A 15,052-nucleotide genomic window follows, 5' to 3' on the forward strand; every position below is an offset into this window, starting at 1 on the left:
AAACATACTTCATAGGCAGTTGGTACGAGGCTCACCTAAGTAACTAAATCCAAATGATCTGGCTGATGTTTCTGTTGGTTCATTGGACTATATTTCGTACTCTGTTTTTGAGACCAGTTATACAATTACGATCCAAAAGCTGTGCACAATAGAAGCATTAGTAAGACTGACTTGATCTGTATCAACAGGTGCCAGCAAATAGCCTGCCAATTTCATGCAATTTTACTTCCAAAGCCATTATACCAGTTGGCAGTTTACCAAACTGAAAGATATGTTTTAACCCCACGAAGCCTGAGTATAATTACAGTAAACAGGCAACAAAGCTGCACCTCAAATATTTATGATACAACAGTTTGAGAGGTGAGTGCCTACACTACAGCCAGAGTGCTGTACTCATATTCCTGTGTGTCCAGAGCGCCACATTCAAGGCTATCTGAAAAATCAGAATGAAGGAATTTAAGCCACAGTGTACACGGTTTTAAGTCTCCCTTAAGCTCTACTATGAATACTTTGAAGTTACAAGGAGAGTCTATCACTGTTAAAGAATAGAAAAATAGACCCCTATGAGAGGGAAATCAGCTCTGAAAACAACAAAGAGAATACATTAAAATAGAGATCCTCTCTATTTTATGTATTTTTCCTGATTTGACTGGAAAGAGACTTTATTCCTAGGTACCTTTTCCATTTGTTTTCATTTTCTCAATGACAAAATAAAAAATTAATAGGTGGTTTGGGCCTATGGCACAGTGGTAGGCGGAACAGACTCCATACACACTCTGCTATTACTACCACTCTCGTTATCGCCTCATTACTCAGCATAAGAAATAGCTCCAGAAGTGCTTAGCAACACAGTGCATCCAATCAACTAAAGATCACCAACGGCAGCATACAAAAGGCACGCAGGAATGGAGCGCCAGGGTACAACCCGGGAGCCCAAAAATCAAGCACGTAGGAAACAGCGCTCTATTCTTTCACTATCGAAACTCGGTGGCCAGACTCCAAGCTCTTTGGTAATACTCTTCTCTGCCGCCCGCTCTCGCTGCGACCGCACTTCCTGCACTGAGCTCTACTTTTCCACAACATACCCACCGAATGCTACTTCCTTAGGACAGAGCTCCCCATCCACCTAAGCACCGCTCGGCTGCTCACAACTGCACTTAAGAAGCCCTCTGGTTTCTTTAATACTATATTAAAAACAAAAAGTCAAACCAATTTAAATGCAAAGACTCACTGCAGACATTCCACTTGCCACATACAAATCTATTAGCCATAGGATAACGTCACTACAAGAATTTTAATTGTCCCTATCAAACCCAATCCAGAAAATTAAGATTTCTTTTCTTCTTCAGGTGTTCAAACACAGCCCTTCTCTCCAACTTCCTTCAGCTGTTGCATAAGCATACTAGAGAAAGGAACACCTTTCTCCTATCCATCAAGATCATTCCTTTCATTCACAATCACGGTTTCAACAAAGTGCTTCATGACATCATTGTGGCATTTTTCTTACAGAAAGGGAAGCTCCGCAGAGCCTGTTTTCGTCTGAAGGACTTAAGGAACAGTCGTACACAGTGGACCAAATAGCTACTGTGTTTGAAATAGCAAAGGCTCCATAAGAAAATCAGGAAGGCTTTCCACACTGTTAGACCATTGCTCTGTTTCAAGGAGCTTATTTTCCACACCTCAATCATTTCATGCTTCAATTGCTAAAACTTTTTTTGTGTCTGCTAAATCTCCTCAAAATATAATTGGGAAAGATGTCAACAACTCTAACTTTGTCTTAGAAACAGGTATTGCTTCCTCGGTTTCTCCAGTAACTTCCAGCCTTTCACTGAACTGGATCCCAACCATTGTCTCCTCCACACAATCACCTTTTTCCGTGTTGCCCTACACTCGGAACATCCTGCTAAATGTCAATTAAGTGTCTTCTGTACTTTTCCAAATCCTTCCTAATGAGTATTTTCTACCGCAGGCTATCATTGATGCATTCTTTACCTAAGCCCTTGTCACAGATTTTGTCAATATTGCGAAGTCCATAGGTACAGATCATGTTCTTACACAGTTATCCGGTATAAAGATAAATAACAATGTAAAAACAGTCAAACATCCTTTTGCCTACATCACTAAGGCACGATGGAGTTGAACGTAGATTTCATTGACGCTTGAGGTAACTTTTTTAAACATAATTCAAATGGTAGTGATGAGAAGAAAATGAAGGTTAGATAATTAATTTTCTGCTTCTAGGGGTAGGTTAGCTTATCAAACCATTATGTAATTTTGCAAAGTTGTTAACTCTTGGCAACAGCACCTCACGTCAGAAATGAAATGGATTAACATGTAAAAACTCCAGCAAAAAAGCAATCCTACCTTCGTCTCCTTCTGGCGCATAGGAAGCTGTAATAATGTCAATGTCAGCACAGTTCATCACAATTTGGTTGGTTGCCTGTTTCACCTGGAAGAGAAATTTTATGAGCATCAAGAAGAAATGGTGTTCCCTACTGCCTGGAGCTCCCTTAGGTAGGCATTGCCACCTCCCTTTAATCTAAAAACCCCTCCATCATCAAGTATTTGCAATAAAATGTAGTGCTTAAGAGTGGTAAAAAAGAAAAAGGTATTCCACTGACTGCTCTCATTTGTTCCGGAACATGCGTTCCAGAACTTGAATCATGTTCAAGCCATCTAGGCCTACTTATCAAGGCTGTAAATTATTTAAGGGAATGGACTGCCTGTTAAAAATTGGTATGTAAACTTGACAATAGGGCCCTTGTACATGCCTGGGAATTCAAGACCAATAAAAATAGATAAAAAGCCTGTAAACTTCCTTTTAGAGATGACCTACAGGAGACTATAGTAAAAGCCTCTGAACACAAACTTACACCTTTCAGAGATGATCAGAAATACAACCTACGGTCCTGTGTTCTAAACTGTCGACACTATAAGAACTGCTTAGGTTAAAAACATCTGCCAAGAAACTCGCCTTTACATTTTCCTGAAAGCTTTCCTTCTGCCAGCTCTTGCTACATGCACTTTGCTTTATTTAACAAGTGGCCAGCTCCCAGCGTAGTAATAAACTGTCTCACTGTGCCAGCTTTCTATTTGGATGCAGGAGCTTGAATACAGAGGAATTCAAATTAAATATCAATTAATTACAAAGGGGTAAAATATTTGGGAATTAAACTAGGAATTATTTAGAAACTTATGGCTGAAACCACTAGGAATCATCACACTGGATTGAGCTGGTAATCCTGCTAGTCCAGGACACAATTTCTAGCAGTAGGCAACACCAGTTCTTTCAATAAAAGAGTAAGGATTTCTATAACAGCCAACCAGAGTTTAACGTATACACAAAGGAACTGCTTCCCACCCCAGACAGCGAGTTCCTTAAAGCACAAGGACTTACATCCCTTTCTTGGTTTTTCACTATTATAACCTTAAAATGCCCTGTTAACACCTGTACCCATCACCCTAGCTATCCATGTTTGAAGACAGCAGAAACTACTGGACTTATTTGCCTGTGATGGAAACTGGTTCCCATGAATCAAGAGCTCCTTCGCCCTTGCAGCAAAATCAGCAAAGCGCTCTGCATGTGCACGCCAGCTCACCATTCAAGCATCTGAGTGTAAATGCATTTATTACAAGTAATGCCGAAATAATAAGCTGTGAAGTGTCATATTTGAAATGGACACTTATCACTCTGCCATAAAGGAGGTGGTATCTACACAAGATATTCAGTCTTAAGCTGTTCTACCTAGGCTCACTGAAGAAATGGTTCCTTAGTCACTGTGTATATAAAAACCAAATCCAAGTCTAGTGATAAGAGAGGCTTAAGAAATTTAAATGTAAAACTTAACAGGCGTACCCACATCATAAGAAGGGTCCACCTAGTCTAATAATCTGTGAACCAAAGGGCTAACAGCAGATACTCCAAGGAAAGCCAACCCCCATAGCGGATGGTTAACACAAGACAAACCTAACTCAGAAGTTTCTTTCTAACCTCAGTCACCAACTTTGCTTCTGAAGCAAACGTCTATGGCTTATTCCTATTAACAGAATTGTTTGTATAGTAAGTATTATGTAAGGGCTTATACTTTTTGACAAGCGTAACTATTAGTGAATCTTTCCAAATCCTGCTTGTCAGTCACCCTGCAATAGCGTGTCCTACAGAACAGTGCAGAAGAGCTGTGTTGTTTTCACCATGTTGCCTCTTTATGGTAATAAAACCAAAACAATGTTACCTAATAAACTTAACCTGACTCTAAAAAAAACAAGCTTGCAAAGCATAAAACTAGCAAATGTAACAGCTGAAGTGACAGAGGTTAGCATTGATGCTTCTAGTAAAGATTTACAATCTGAAATCTGTTTTTTTTTTTCAATTTGGTGTGCATGAAACTAAAGGATTACAACACATCCCAAAACCCAAGATCAAAGCCCAACAATTTTCATCACAATATTAGGGTTTGGGGTTTTTCAAGGTCTTCTAAAACACAGAAAAATCAGAATGAGAAAAGCTTTTTATAAATGTCTAGTAGAGACCTTTATTCAATCTACAAATCCAAATCTCTCTGGATTAAGAATTCAAGATGCATAGAGAGCTGTCCAAATTGCAGACAATACTGGGTTTAACAATAGGCTTGATCTTTAAAAAACAACCCCTTCTGAGGACAGAAGAATTTTCAGTGTAGCACTGCGCCTGCAAAATAAGAAAGTTTAGGTTTAAGCGGAGACAACTTCAGAGGCTCCTTAGAAAGGCAATTGCCTATTTTTACATTTTTTTCTTACCTCTTACAAATATCAAGCCAGTTTTACAAAAGAGTGCAACATACTAGAAAACGTTTAAAGGGACTTAGTGAACCAGTAGCCTAAAAAATGTTTACCCTCCAACTCCCCAAAAATTCAGCATACAGGTATGAATATTGACAGTGTATTGTACAGCACACTTCTAAGGCTCTCATAATTTAATTCAGTGGGGAAAAAAAAAATTCTCACGTTGGCACACAGGCTCTAGCATGAGAGCCTCCTCCCCCTGATCCACTAAAAATAATGAAGTACAGACACACCTGCAAGAACAAAGGCAAAACAAAACTATAAACCGCCCAGCATACTTAACTTATGACCATTTTATCTCACCAGAACCTATAGCCTAATGCTTACAGACACCATGTATATCATGAACGTGAATGAATGTTTTACTGTAAGTGATACCTTGAAACTGCTTTTACATTTCTGTTAATACTATGTTCTGCAAGACAGATATTCTGCTCATGCAGTGCTTTTCATGAATGCAATCATATTAAAAGGCAAAAAAGCATCTCACTGCATAAGGTATAACCAATTACAAAGCTATATATATGCGAGCTGTCACCCTGCTTCACCTTGCTCTGTAATATAAACAAGAGGAGGCTAATCAAGGCAAGAGCAAGCTACAAATGCCCACAGTGAAAGTAGTTTGCCATAAGGCTGACGTGCTTAGAAGCAGCAGCTGAACTAAGACCAGCATCTGGAATGAAGGAATGTTTCAAAACTTTAAACCTGTTGCTTTTGACGAAACTCTAGTAACATTAATCACAATTCAAATAGCTATTGAGATTAGGCAGACATACATACCACAAGCAGGTCTGCCCTGCAATAAAACTGCAGACCTTTAAGATGTTTTAACTGTGTCAGTAACCTGTCGTTAGACTAAGATGACACACACTTCCCAACCCCCTACACATTCACATTCGTGCTCAGCACTTGTTTCTGGGAAGGAAAACCTCACCTGGTAGGAGATAACAGCTTAAGTTCCACCCAAAAGTTTTCCAAGGTAACATCATTTGACAGAAGAAGAGCTAAAAAGGACTTGAAGATGCTGTAAAGCTTTTGATTTTCACCGGTGATCAGAGCAGGAAAGGACTTGAGGGAAAAACCTTTTAAGAACATTAGAGACAAGAATTTGAATGGCTTCAGTAGAATGCCAGCCTACCCGAAATACAGGATGAGGTGCACCAAAAGACATCTTCTATAGTCAAAACTAATTCTCTAGAGCCATTCGAAAGACTAGATAATTAAAATCTCATCACTCGGCTTCAGAGTCCTTTTCTAAATGTAGCATTATAACACGCATGTATGTTTTTAGCATTTTACTCTCTAAAAATAGACAACTAAAATTACCTCAGTTCTGTTCTAGGATAGATCTTCTTAAGAATTTCAAACTTCAATGAGAAAAGGAATAAAAAGTTTTATTCATATGCATCTCGAACAAATTATGGTAGCCAAGTAGTAAAATTACCAATGCCACGACTAATTGGCCCACTGGAAAAATTCCCTTCATTCCAAAGAGCACCCAACGACATCATCTGTAGCAGTCGCACATACTTCAAAAGTGTCAAATTCACAGAGACAAGTAAATCCCTTTGTAACTATGATCAATGCAATCATCTTAGCCTTATGAATTACAGAACTGAAAGAGGCCTTTCTGTGGGAGAGAAGAGCAAAGGCATTCCTATTTTTGAAGCTGGTGGCATAAGGGTACACAGAGCCCCGAGGTCCTGACTTTGAAGCACCAGACTTGAACACTCAGTATGGTACCTTTAACACTCAAATTCAGATCTAATTTTATGCGCTGGAAATGTAAGTTACAATGCTGATAACATGACCGTGTATTTATACTAGACAACCTCCCCCCCCAAAAGATACTGGTCACAAATACTACACCCATTAAGCTTAATTTTTCAAGGTTTACATACAAGAGTGTCACAATTAATCTTTAACTGGCATGCAGCAGGATCAGAAGACTACACATTCTTTAGTCTAGCAGATACTGCATAATTAACCTATAAAAAGCAACAGATACAGGTTAAACATTGCTAAATATAACAGAATATCCTTCAGACATATTGAAGGCACCGGGAAAGATATTCAAAAGAGCCATCTACCTCAGGTTGTAAATTCTTTAAAGTACAGATAGGTTGCTTTGCAACCAAGAAACTTCTCAGTGTAGTTTGCAATGAAAGAAATGAATCGCCACACAACACCCTCCGAAGAAGGCAGTTTATATAGAGGCAAGTACCAGGAAGTTAGAAGACAACCATGCACCTTTCTGAAGCTCTGCACCACTACACCCTGCGCCGGACAGGTGATCGTGTGGAGCCGTGACAGTGTTAAGAACTTCCACGTAGAAGCTTAAAACAACCGTTGAACTTTGGGAGCCAGATGTTTGTTTCTGTTGCTAGTTACTCATGTTTGCCTTTTCAGCACGATGCTGAAGAAAACAGAACGGCCACACATCCCCTCTTTGTTCCAGCCCTCCGTTAGGCCTCCCAGGAGTCAAAAGCAAAATGGAAAAAAGTTGACCTAGACACTGAGTAATATGAGTGCACTGCACTGATAACTAGACCCTGAGAATCAGGGTTATAATAATTAAATCTCAAGCTAACAGATGAATAAAGTAGATGAGCTATTTCCACCAAAAAAAAAAAATCTTAGCTGTGCTCATTCAGAAATATCCCCACATACCCAACAAATCAACAGTTTAAAATGCTAAAAGATGACATAACTGACAGAGTGATCACAGGATTGTGAGCAGGCGACTATTTCAGCTCCAGATCTGCTACCGACACGCAGTGTCTGATTCTCCCACAACCACGTTTTGTCCTAGCTGTGATAAGGGTTCCTTGTGAAATAGTTCATTTAAGGATTTTTGGTTTTTTAACTGTGATAAATGGCAACTATATACTGCCAGTTTATATAATAGTTACACAATTCTACAGACTTCAAAAACATTCACATGACCACAAATTACATTATTTAAAAATCTCGAATAACCAGACAAAACTTAACATATAGGTTACCAGATACTTAACAAGCGCAGCTTCAAAAGGTTATTAAGAAATTAAGCTATCAAAGAGGCACATTTCAGTATCGTTCCTTTATCAAGAAACAGCAACTACTAGACAAAGGGACAATTCCCTAACCTGAAAACTGGAAGTGCCAGAATAAACTACAAACACGTATCATTTCTTTTTAAAGCTTTGAAATCAATCTGGGCACTGCTGACACTGAAGCAACAGCCTTATCTTTTGAATCATAAAAGGCTTTACCCTTCGAAGCTTATTTGAAGGAGCCATATAAGTGTAACATCTATTACTGTGGCATAAAGACAAAATTTTTTGTCAAGTTATTAATATGTACAAAAGCCAACACAAGTGTACTGCCCCAAAGCCAAGACTGGAAGGTCATTTAACATTTCTTTAGGGCTTGGTGCTCCAGTCAAAAGACTTACCAAAATTCTACACAGAGGGCTGCTAAATCCTATTTAATGGCTGTGAGTGAGAAACACAAACTGAAGTGAAATATCTTGACTAAATAGCACAGCCTTCACTAATTCCAGTTTGCTATTAAAGATGCAAAATAACAAAGCAAACAAACACTTTTGATGTATGTAATGAAAAATTTTCCTAATTTTGTGATTAACCATGATTTATTCTGGTGTCAAAGTTTCAGTACTCACCCCGCAGGTCAGAAAGCATCACTGGTTTAAGTACTTGACGTGGATTATTGCTTGTCCAGCCATTATAATACTGGAATGGAGCAGAGGGACTAATAATTATTTTTGATTGGTTATAAAAAACGATACCTGGATCTTCAACAGGAGGCAGTGCGCGTATTTCCCTACACAAAATCTGGAAAATTCAAAGTCGTGTCTTAAGATAAAATCCCTTTTACCTCGACAACTGTACAATGTATGCCAAAGTTCTCAAGTATGCTGAAAACAGAATGCCTCTGATGAGCTCCACTCCACCTTATTACAAGATGCTAATAGAAATGGCCAACAGGTCCTTAATTGAACCAATTATATCCAAAAGCACACAAATGATTTTTTTATTTTCTAGATTCAATCCCAGCTCAATAACAAACAACTAGTAAATGTTAGCATATTCTCAAGTAAGCCGTTCCCTTGTACAAAAAGTATCCTGTCCACCTAGTACTGTAGGTGAGTTGGGTGTTCTTCTCTCCATTAAGGTTGCGGAATAGTTACCCTCTAATTTTCTGGAATGTGCCTTTACTGTGCTTTGGACACTGACAGCCACAGCAAACTTCTCCAGATTTCTAACTCGAGACAAGCATGCGAACACTCACCCCACACACCTTCCTGCACCTCTCCTGCACTTGCTTGCACGCAGCTGGGATGTGGCCTCATGATTCTTCAGTCCATGGTTGTTACAAGTTATTTAAAAATAAAGATATATACTTTAGATATGTTTTTAAAACCTTGCCCTATATTTTTTTAATTCTCTCTACCATGGGAACATCAGATCAGCTTTCATGATGTGAAACAAGAGTTTTTTACAACCTTGAACCTGCCAGGTCAGTACTCTTCCTTAACACATGCCCTCAGCTGCTAGGCAAGTCCAGGATTTCGCATTGTCAGGTGGTATCCATTGCTCTAGGAATTCATTGAGCAATCTCCTGAACAGCAAACAATATTAAAAATATCTCAATAGGACTAAAATCTGCAAACCAACTACCATCTTCACAAGAAGCCTCCAAATCCTCGTTATTCCTAGATTGAAACGAAGTTTCCAAGGCTGCTGCTCAATACTACTCTCTCCTCGGTAGCAATGCTGGCTTAAAAAGCCACTACTCCCCTCCCCCCGAGCGTTATTTTTAACCTGGATGATTTCAGTGATCCCATTTACAGCACAGCCCCACAGCTGTAACAGGACTGAGGAGCAGCAACTTGGGTGCGAAGACAGGAATAGGTGGCTAGGATTAAGATGGAAGAGATTGGGAATTTCTCAAGCTAGCAGTTTCATCCAGGCTGATGCACCGTCAAAGTGACCCCACAGGCAGCAGCAGCCTGAGGACTTGAGCTAGAATGAAGTCTGCAAGGCGATTTACGTTTTCAGTATTTCTTCCACATGACACAAACTTACTCATCTCTGGTCGTCTTCCTCCAGATCCCAAAAGTCACAAGATTCACCATCATCCACAGCCTTTTGCCCTCCCCAACTTCCACAGACACCAGAGACTTGCCCAGTGAGGCACTCGCTCTCTTCTGTACCGGTGCTTCAGATTCAGCAGTTTCGTTACCCTGATGTTACCTCATTTTAAAACAAGGTTTTAACCACCTCTTTAGACCAAGATTTAAATCTGTACACATCTCAGTATTTAAAATCTCCCTCAAATATTTTTGAGCTCTCGATACAGTCATCCCATTTTAAGAAAAAGTCTGGTAAGCCCGTACAATTCTGTATCTATTTCAAATCATTGCACAAGGAAAGACATGAAAGCAAATTGAGGAAATCTTGGCACAGCCGCCTGAGAATGACTATGAGACTTCAGGGCTTTCATCAAACATTCTGGCTTTGAAGCATGAACACGGGGAAGCTTTTGCCTTTCAGAAAAAGCAGAAGACCCGGCGTTTTTAGTTTGCACACCCCTTCCCACTGTTAACCGAGCCTCTCGCCTCACTGTCTTCAAGCGCTTGCATGACACTGAGGCCTACCAGCTTACCGTACTACACCGGGGGAGTTCTCATTTAATTGCATATGTGGTAGTTTGTCTTTCCAGCAAAATCCCGAGCCATCTGAATGGCTGGATATAGATAAAAGCAGCACGCTGGAGGCTGAAAACAGGAACAGGGTGCTCACTACGGCTTTGGGGAAGCCGGGGATACCAGCGAGGCAGATCCCCGTGGCTCCGACCGCTCCGGGGCCGTTCTGGCAGCGGGAGAAGAGCCGGGGACGGTCCGAGCCGGGGGGGAGGGAGCGGGCCGGGCACCCCCCGCGCAGCCCGAGGGGGAGCCGCGGGGCCCGCGGCAGCGGGGCGAGGCCCCCAGCCCTTCCCAGGCCGCTCCCGCCCCTCTCGGGGGACGGAGCGGGACAGGGCGGGGCCCGCGGGCTGCCCTCTCTCCTTCCCCGACGCCTGGCCCCGGGGTGGGGGGGGATATATACATATATATGTATAGGGTGAATGGAAAGGGAGGGCGCAGACCGCGGGGGGGGGGGGGGGCGGCAGATCCGAGCGGCCTCCCTGCACCTGCCTGGCCGGCTCCACCGCGCCGAGGGCCGGGCCCCGGCGGGCTGACGGTGGGGGGGCGGGGAGGCCCTCAGGGCCCGGCGGCGAGGAGGGGAAGGGGAAAGGGTGGGATCGGGGCCCCGCTGGCTGACGGGGCTCCCTCAGGGCCCGGCGGCGGGAGGAGCGGGCTGAGGGAAGGGGTCCCCTCAGGGCCCGGCGGCAGGAGGAGGAGGAGGGGCCGGGGTCCTACCTGCACGGCGGCCTCCAGCTTGCCCTCGAAGGTGAAGTCGATGAGGTCGGGCTTGAGGCAGAGTCCGTAGTTGAGGGGGGACACGTCGGCGGGCAGCCGCTCGAAGGGCCGCTTCTCCGGCATGGCGGGGCGGCGGCAGGGGGTGCGGGGCTGCGCCCCCCCGCGGCGGGGCGGCGGGGGAGGGGGGGCGGCGGCGGCGGGGGGCGGGAGCGGGGAGGCTTCCTGCCGGCGACGCGGCGGCCCCGCACCGACACACCGGGAGAGCGGGCGAGCGGCGGCGGCGGCGGCGGCGGCGGCGGCGGAGGAGGAGGGAGGGGCGGGGGCGCGCGCGCGCTCCCGGCACGAGGTGGCCGGTGGGGGGGGGGGCGGGGGAAGGCAGGAGGAGGAGGAGGAGGAAGAGAGGAGGAGGAGGAGGAGGAGGAGGAGGAGGAACAGCGCGTGCGCGTGCGCGCGGCGGCGGCGCCACGCGGCCGCGCACGTAGAGCGGCGTCGAGCGCGTTGCGTAAGCGGCGCGGGGGAGTGCGCGTGCGTCCCGCCTCGCTCCGCCCCCGCCCCGCGCGCCCGGCGGTGCGGGATTGCAGGGAGCGGGGCTCGCGCTGCGCCCGGCGCGTGCGGCGCAACGGGACACCCCCCCCCCCCCGGGGGGGTCTGGCACGGGGCACCCCGTTAACGGGTCACCCGGCCCGGAGGGGGCTGCATGGTGCAGCCGGTAGAGAGGGGTCTGGCACGGTGCACCCCGTTAACGGGTCACCCAGCCCGGGGGGGGGCTGGCACAGCGCACCCCTTTAAGGTGCTCTGAGGGGGCTGAGGGGTTGCGTGGGGGCTCCCAGCGTGCCCGCGGTGGAGCGGTCTGGCAGCCCTGGGGGGGACCGGGATTGCACCGGGGCTCGGGGTTCCCGGGGGGGTGTCCCCTGCGTGGGGGCTCCAGCCCGGTGTCCCCGAGCGGAGGGGACTGGGACGGTCGCCCGTGCTCGGGCCAAGGGCACAGCGTTGCGTGGCGGCTCTGTCCCCCAGCAGCAGGGCAGGGCCCGGTCTCCTCGTGGCACCCATGGGTACAGCCAGGGCTTGGGGGCTGCTCAGAGTCTCTTTGGTCCCACGTCTTCCAGGAGCGTGTCCTGCCCGGCCTTGCCACGGAGCTGGCCTCAGCGTGGGACTTGTCACTGCTGCTCCGTGGCCACTGCTGCTCCGTGGCATTGTGCCGGTGGCAGCTCTAAGCCCCGGGCTGGCCGGCGGCAGCTCCCGGCCGCCCACAGCAGCCCAGATCCAAGCTGGGATTCACCTCTGCAAATGTTTAATGAGCTCCAATACCTTGTCCCGGGTTTTCCTGTTGGTTCTCCTCCATGGAGGATTTTTTTATGGATTACTTTTTCCTAGCACTGAGCGGCCGGCAGGTCCCACGCCAGCAGCACACTGTGCACACTCTGCAGGTTTGGGTTTTTCCCAGGCTGCTTGTCACCCCATCCCAATCCTCTGAGCACCCACTCGGCACCATGCAGCGTCTGGCCCTTGTATCTGGAGGACACAGGTCCCCTTCTCCCTGGGTTCGGTCACCTCTGTGGTCCCCAGGTCCAGATAAGGCAGTGCTGCTCACAGAGCTCGGGGTATCTCTATCGCTAACCTCCAGCGTTCAAAAATCATGAAATCAGCTTAAAACCCCTTGGACTTTGCAGCAAAAATATAGCAATGTGCACGTGTGGAGCAGAAAGAAGGTGTCCTGTCCTCCAGGCCTGCTTTACCTGTCCAGACAGCTACGTGGGGTTGCTTTTCTCCCCACCCTGAGCTAACAGCTGCTCTCCTCCTCCTCCTCCTCCTCCTCCCCGTGCTTGAACCGCAGCATCAAGGTGAAACCTGGGTGTTGCAGGGTTCCTGGTAAAACCCCAGGGCTGCCGACGCGCGTGCAGCCCTGCGTGGCCAGGCTCACGTCCTCATGAGTAAAAAAACCTCTTAAGCTCTTGAGCAAAAAAGGGGCTTCTCTGCCGTTTCCCGTAGCCAAGTGGCTGCCGTTGCCCACCCCGGGGTACCGCAGCCCTTCGGGGCTTTCCCTGCTCGCCCGGGGTCAGCAGCGCTGCAGAGCATCGCTGAGGCTTCTGGAAGATGCTATGTAAGGAATCCGTCTTAAAAAGCTATGTAGGCAATACAGCGAGCAGTATTTACAGGGTAATAAATGTCCCAAGTGGGTGATGTTGGATTGCTGTTTGGGTTAGTGACAAACACCAGCAGGAAGTTTAAAAATTCTTAATAAAGACTTTATATGGGAAAAAGAAGGGTGAAAAATTGAATTCCTCTGGAAGAGGAGAGCCTGCGCCGGCGGCCACGGTGGCTTTCCCCACACCCGGCTTGCGGGGCGAGAGCCGCAGCCCAGCCCTGCTCTCAGCCCTGCGACCTGCCACGGCAAACTCAGGTCCAGCAATTCCGCCGCTGCTCCTGCCTGGCTCCGTATGGCGTTAACCACGGGCCTGACTGAGTCTCAGCCCCCGAAAGGAAGCGTGCTGCGTCTTTGTGGGTGCCACAACCTCCCTCGTTTTAAGAAGGAAGCAAAGCTGGCAGAGGCAGGAAATCATTAATTGCCTTCCACCACTAGAAACTGCAATTGCTCCTATTTTTCTTACCCCCACTCCCCAAAGAGATTTATTTTTGCTAAAAGTGGTACCTCGCTGTTTAAAATATAAGTTAGCGCCGAGCGAGAGAGGGAGCGGGGATTCGCCGAGACCTGGAGGAGCCGCCAGCACGAACTGGGGCACGGAGAAAGTACAGACAGCTCTTAGCACGTCGTTATAAAAACCAAATGGCTGATGAGCCTGGGTTCATCTGGGGTTTCTGTGGGGCCGCATTGTGCTGCAGAGCCCCGAGGAGAGGAAGGGAGACAAGGAAACAGCTGGAGCCGCGCGGGGAGGTCGGGCCGCTGCCGCCCTCCCCTTGCTCCTGCCACCATCCCCTCCTGCCGCCTTGGTGGGGTGCGAAGCCCCATCGGACACGGACGGTGTCGGTGGGGACATGTCGGTGCTGGGACCTGGGACCAGGGAGAGTTTCATCCTTGTTCTTGCAAGTGAGCTCACGCCTGCGATGCCAGCGGGGCGCTGGGGAGAAAGTCCCGTCTGCCCCGCAGCGAGGGAAGGGCTGGGGCGGTGACCCCGCGGTTCAGCGTGGGTTGGGTGGGAGCCGCCGTGCGTGATTTGCAGCCAGGCTGGACAGAGGAGGACTCAGCCCAGCCGTGCCACGGTCGCGCTGAGAGACCTCACCAGAGCAAAAAGTCCCTCTCCTCCTGCCTCGCCTCTGCTTTCGATGCCCCGGTGCAGCTCGTGGCCACGGGTGACTCCCCGGGCAGAGCCGCAAGGTCAAGGGCAGGATAAACCTATTCCTGGAGCAGAGCTGCTGGCCGCTGCGGGAGGGAGGCGGAGGGGATTGTCTCTTCTGAGCTTTAATTCCTGCCCCCGATGGCTACGCGGGTCACTGGGTGCCCTCCCGGTGTGCGCCCGGTGCTGGGGGCAGCGAGAGGGCTCGGTGGCCACACCGGCTACAGGGCTTGTGCTCGGCAAAGGGCTCCGGGTGCCTTCTGCGGCTGCTGGGCCGCACGGGAGATATTGTTAGATGACAGATGCTGCTGTCAGCAAGAATCCAGAAAGAAAGAAAGGAAGAAAGAAAGAGCCTCCGCCGAGAAAGCCGGGGGGAAGCCGCCTCCTCTGCCATGTCCTGACCAAACCGGGTTCTCCTGCAGTGCCAGACTGGGGAGGGTCCGGGGACAAACGGACGGGGTGGCAGCCAGGAGCTCTAATTAGCCCAGAGTCTCTGCAGCCACCAACCGCTGTC

General features: G+C 47.5%; 1 protein-coding gene across 3 annotated transcripts in view; it reads right to left on the reverse strand.

Moving 5' to 3' along the window:
• NPEPPS (aminopeptidase puromycin sensitive) overlaps window positions 1-11,443 on the reverse strand; it is a 39,380-nt gene extending 27,937 nt beyond the window's left edge. The window contains exons 1-2 of one of the 3 annotated variants that reach the window (XM_075171516.1): window positions 11,246-11,443; window positions 2,365-2,449 (exon numbers count right to left, since the gene is read on the reverse strand). In XM_075171516.1, coding sequence (XP_075027617.1) covers window positions 2,365-2,449; window positions 11,246-11,368 — 208 coding nt within the window. In that variant the 5' untranslated portion in view covers window positions 11,369-11,443. The remainder of the gene's footprint in view (window positions 1-2,364; window positions 2,450-11,245) is intronic. The other 2 variants (XM_075171518.1, XM_075171515.1) reach the window with 2 other exon arrangements.
• Window positions 11,444-15,052: the final 3,609 nt, after the last annotated feature.

This window comes from Calonectris borealis, chromosome 22 (assembly GCF_964195595.1).
Source record: "Calonectris borealis chromosome 22, bCalBor7.hap1.2, whole genome shotgun sequence".
Lineage (NCBI taxonomy): Eukaryota > Metazoa > Chordata > Aves > Procellariiformes > Procellariidae > Calonectris > Calonectris borealis.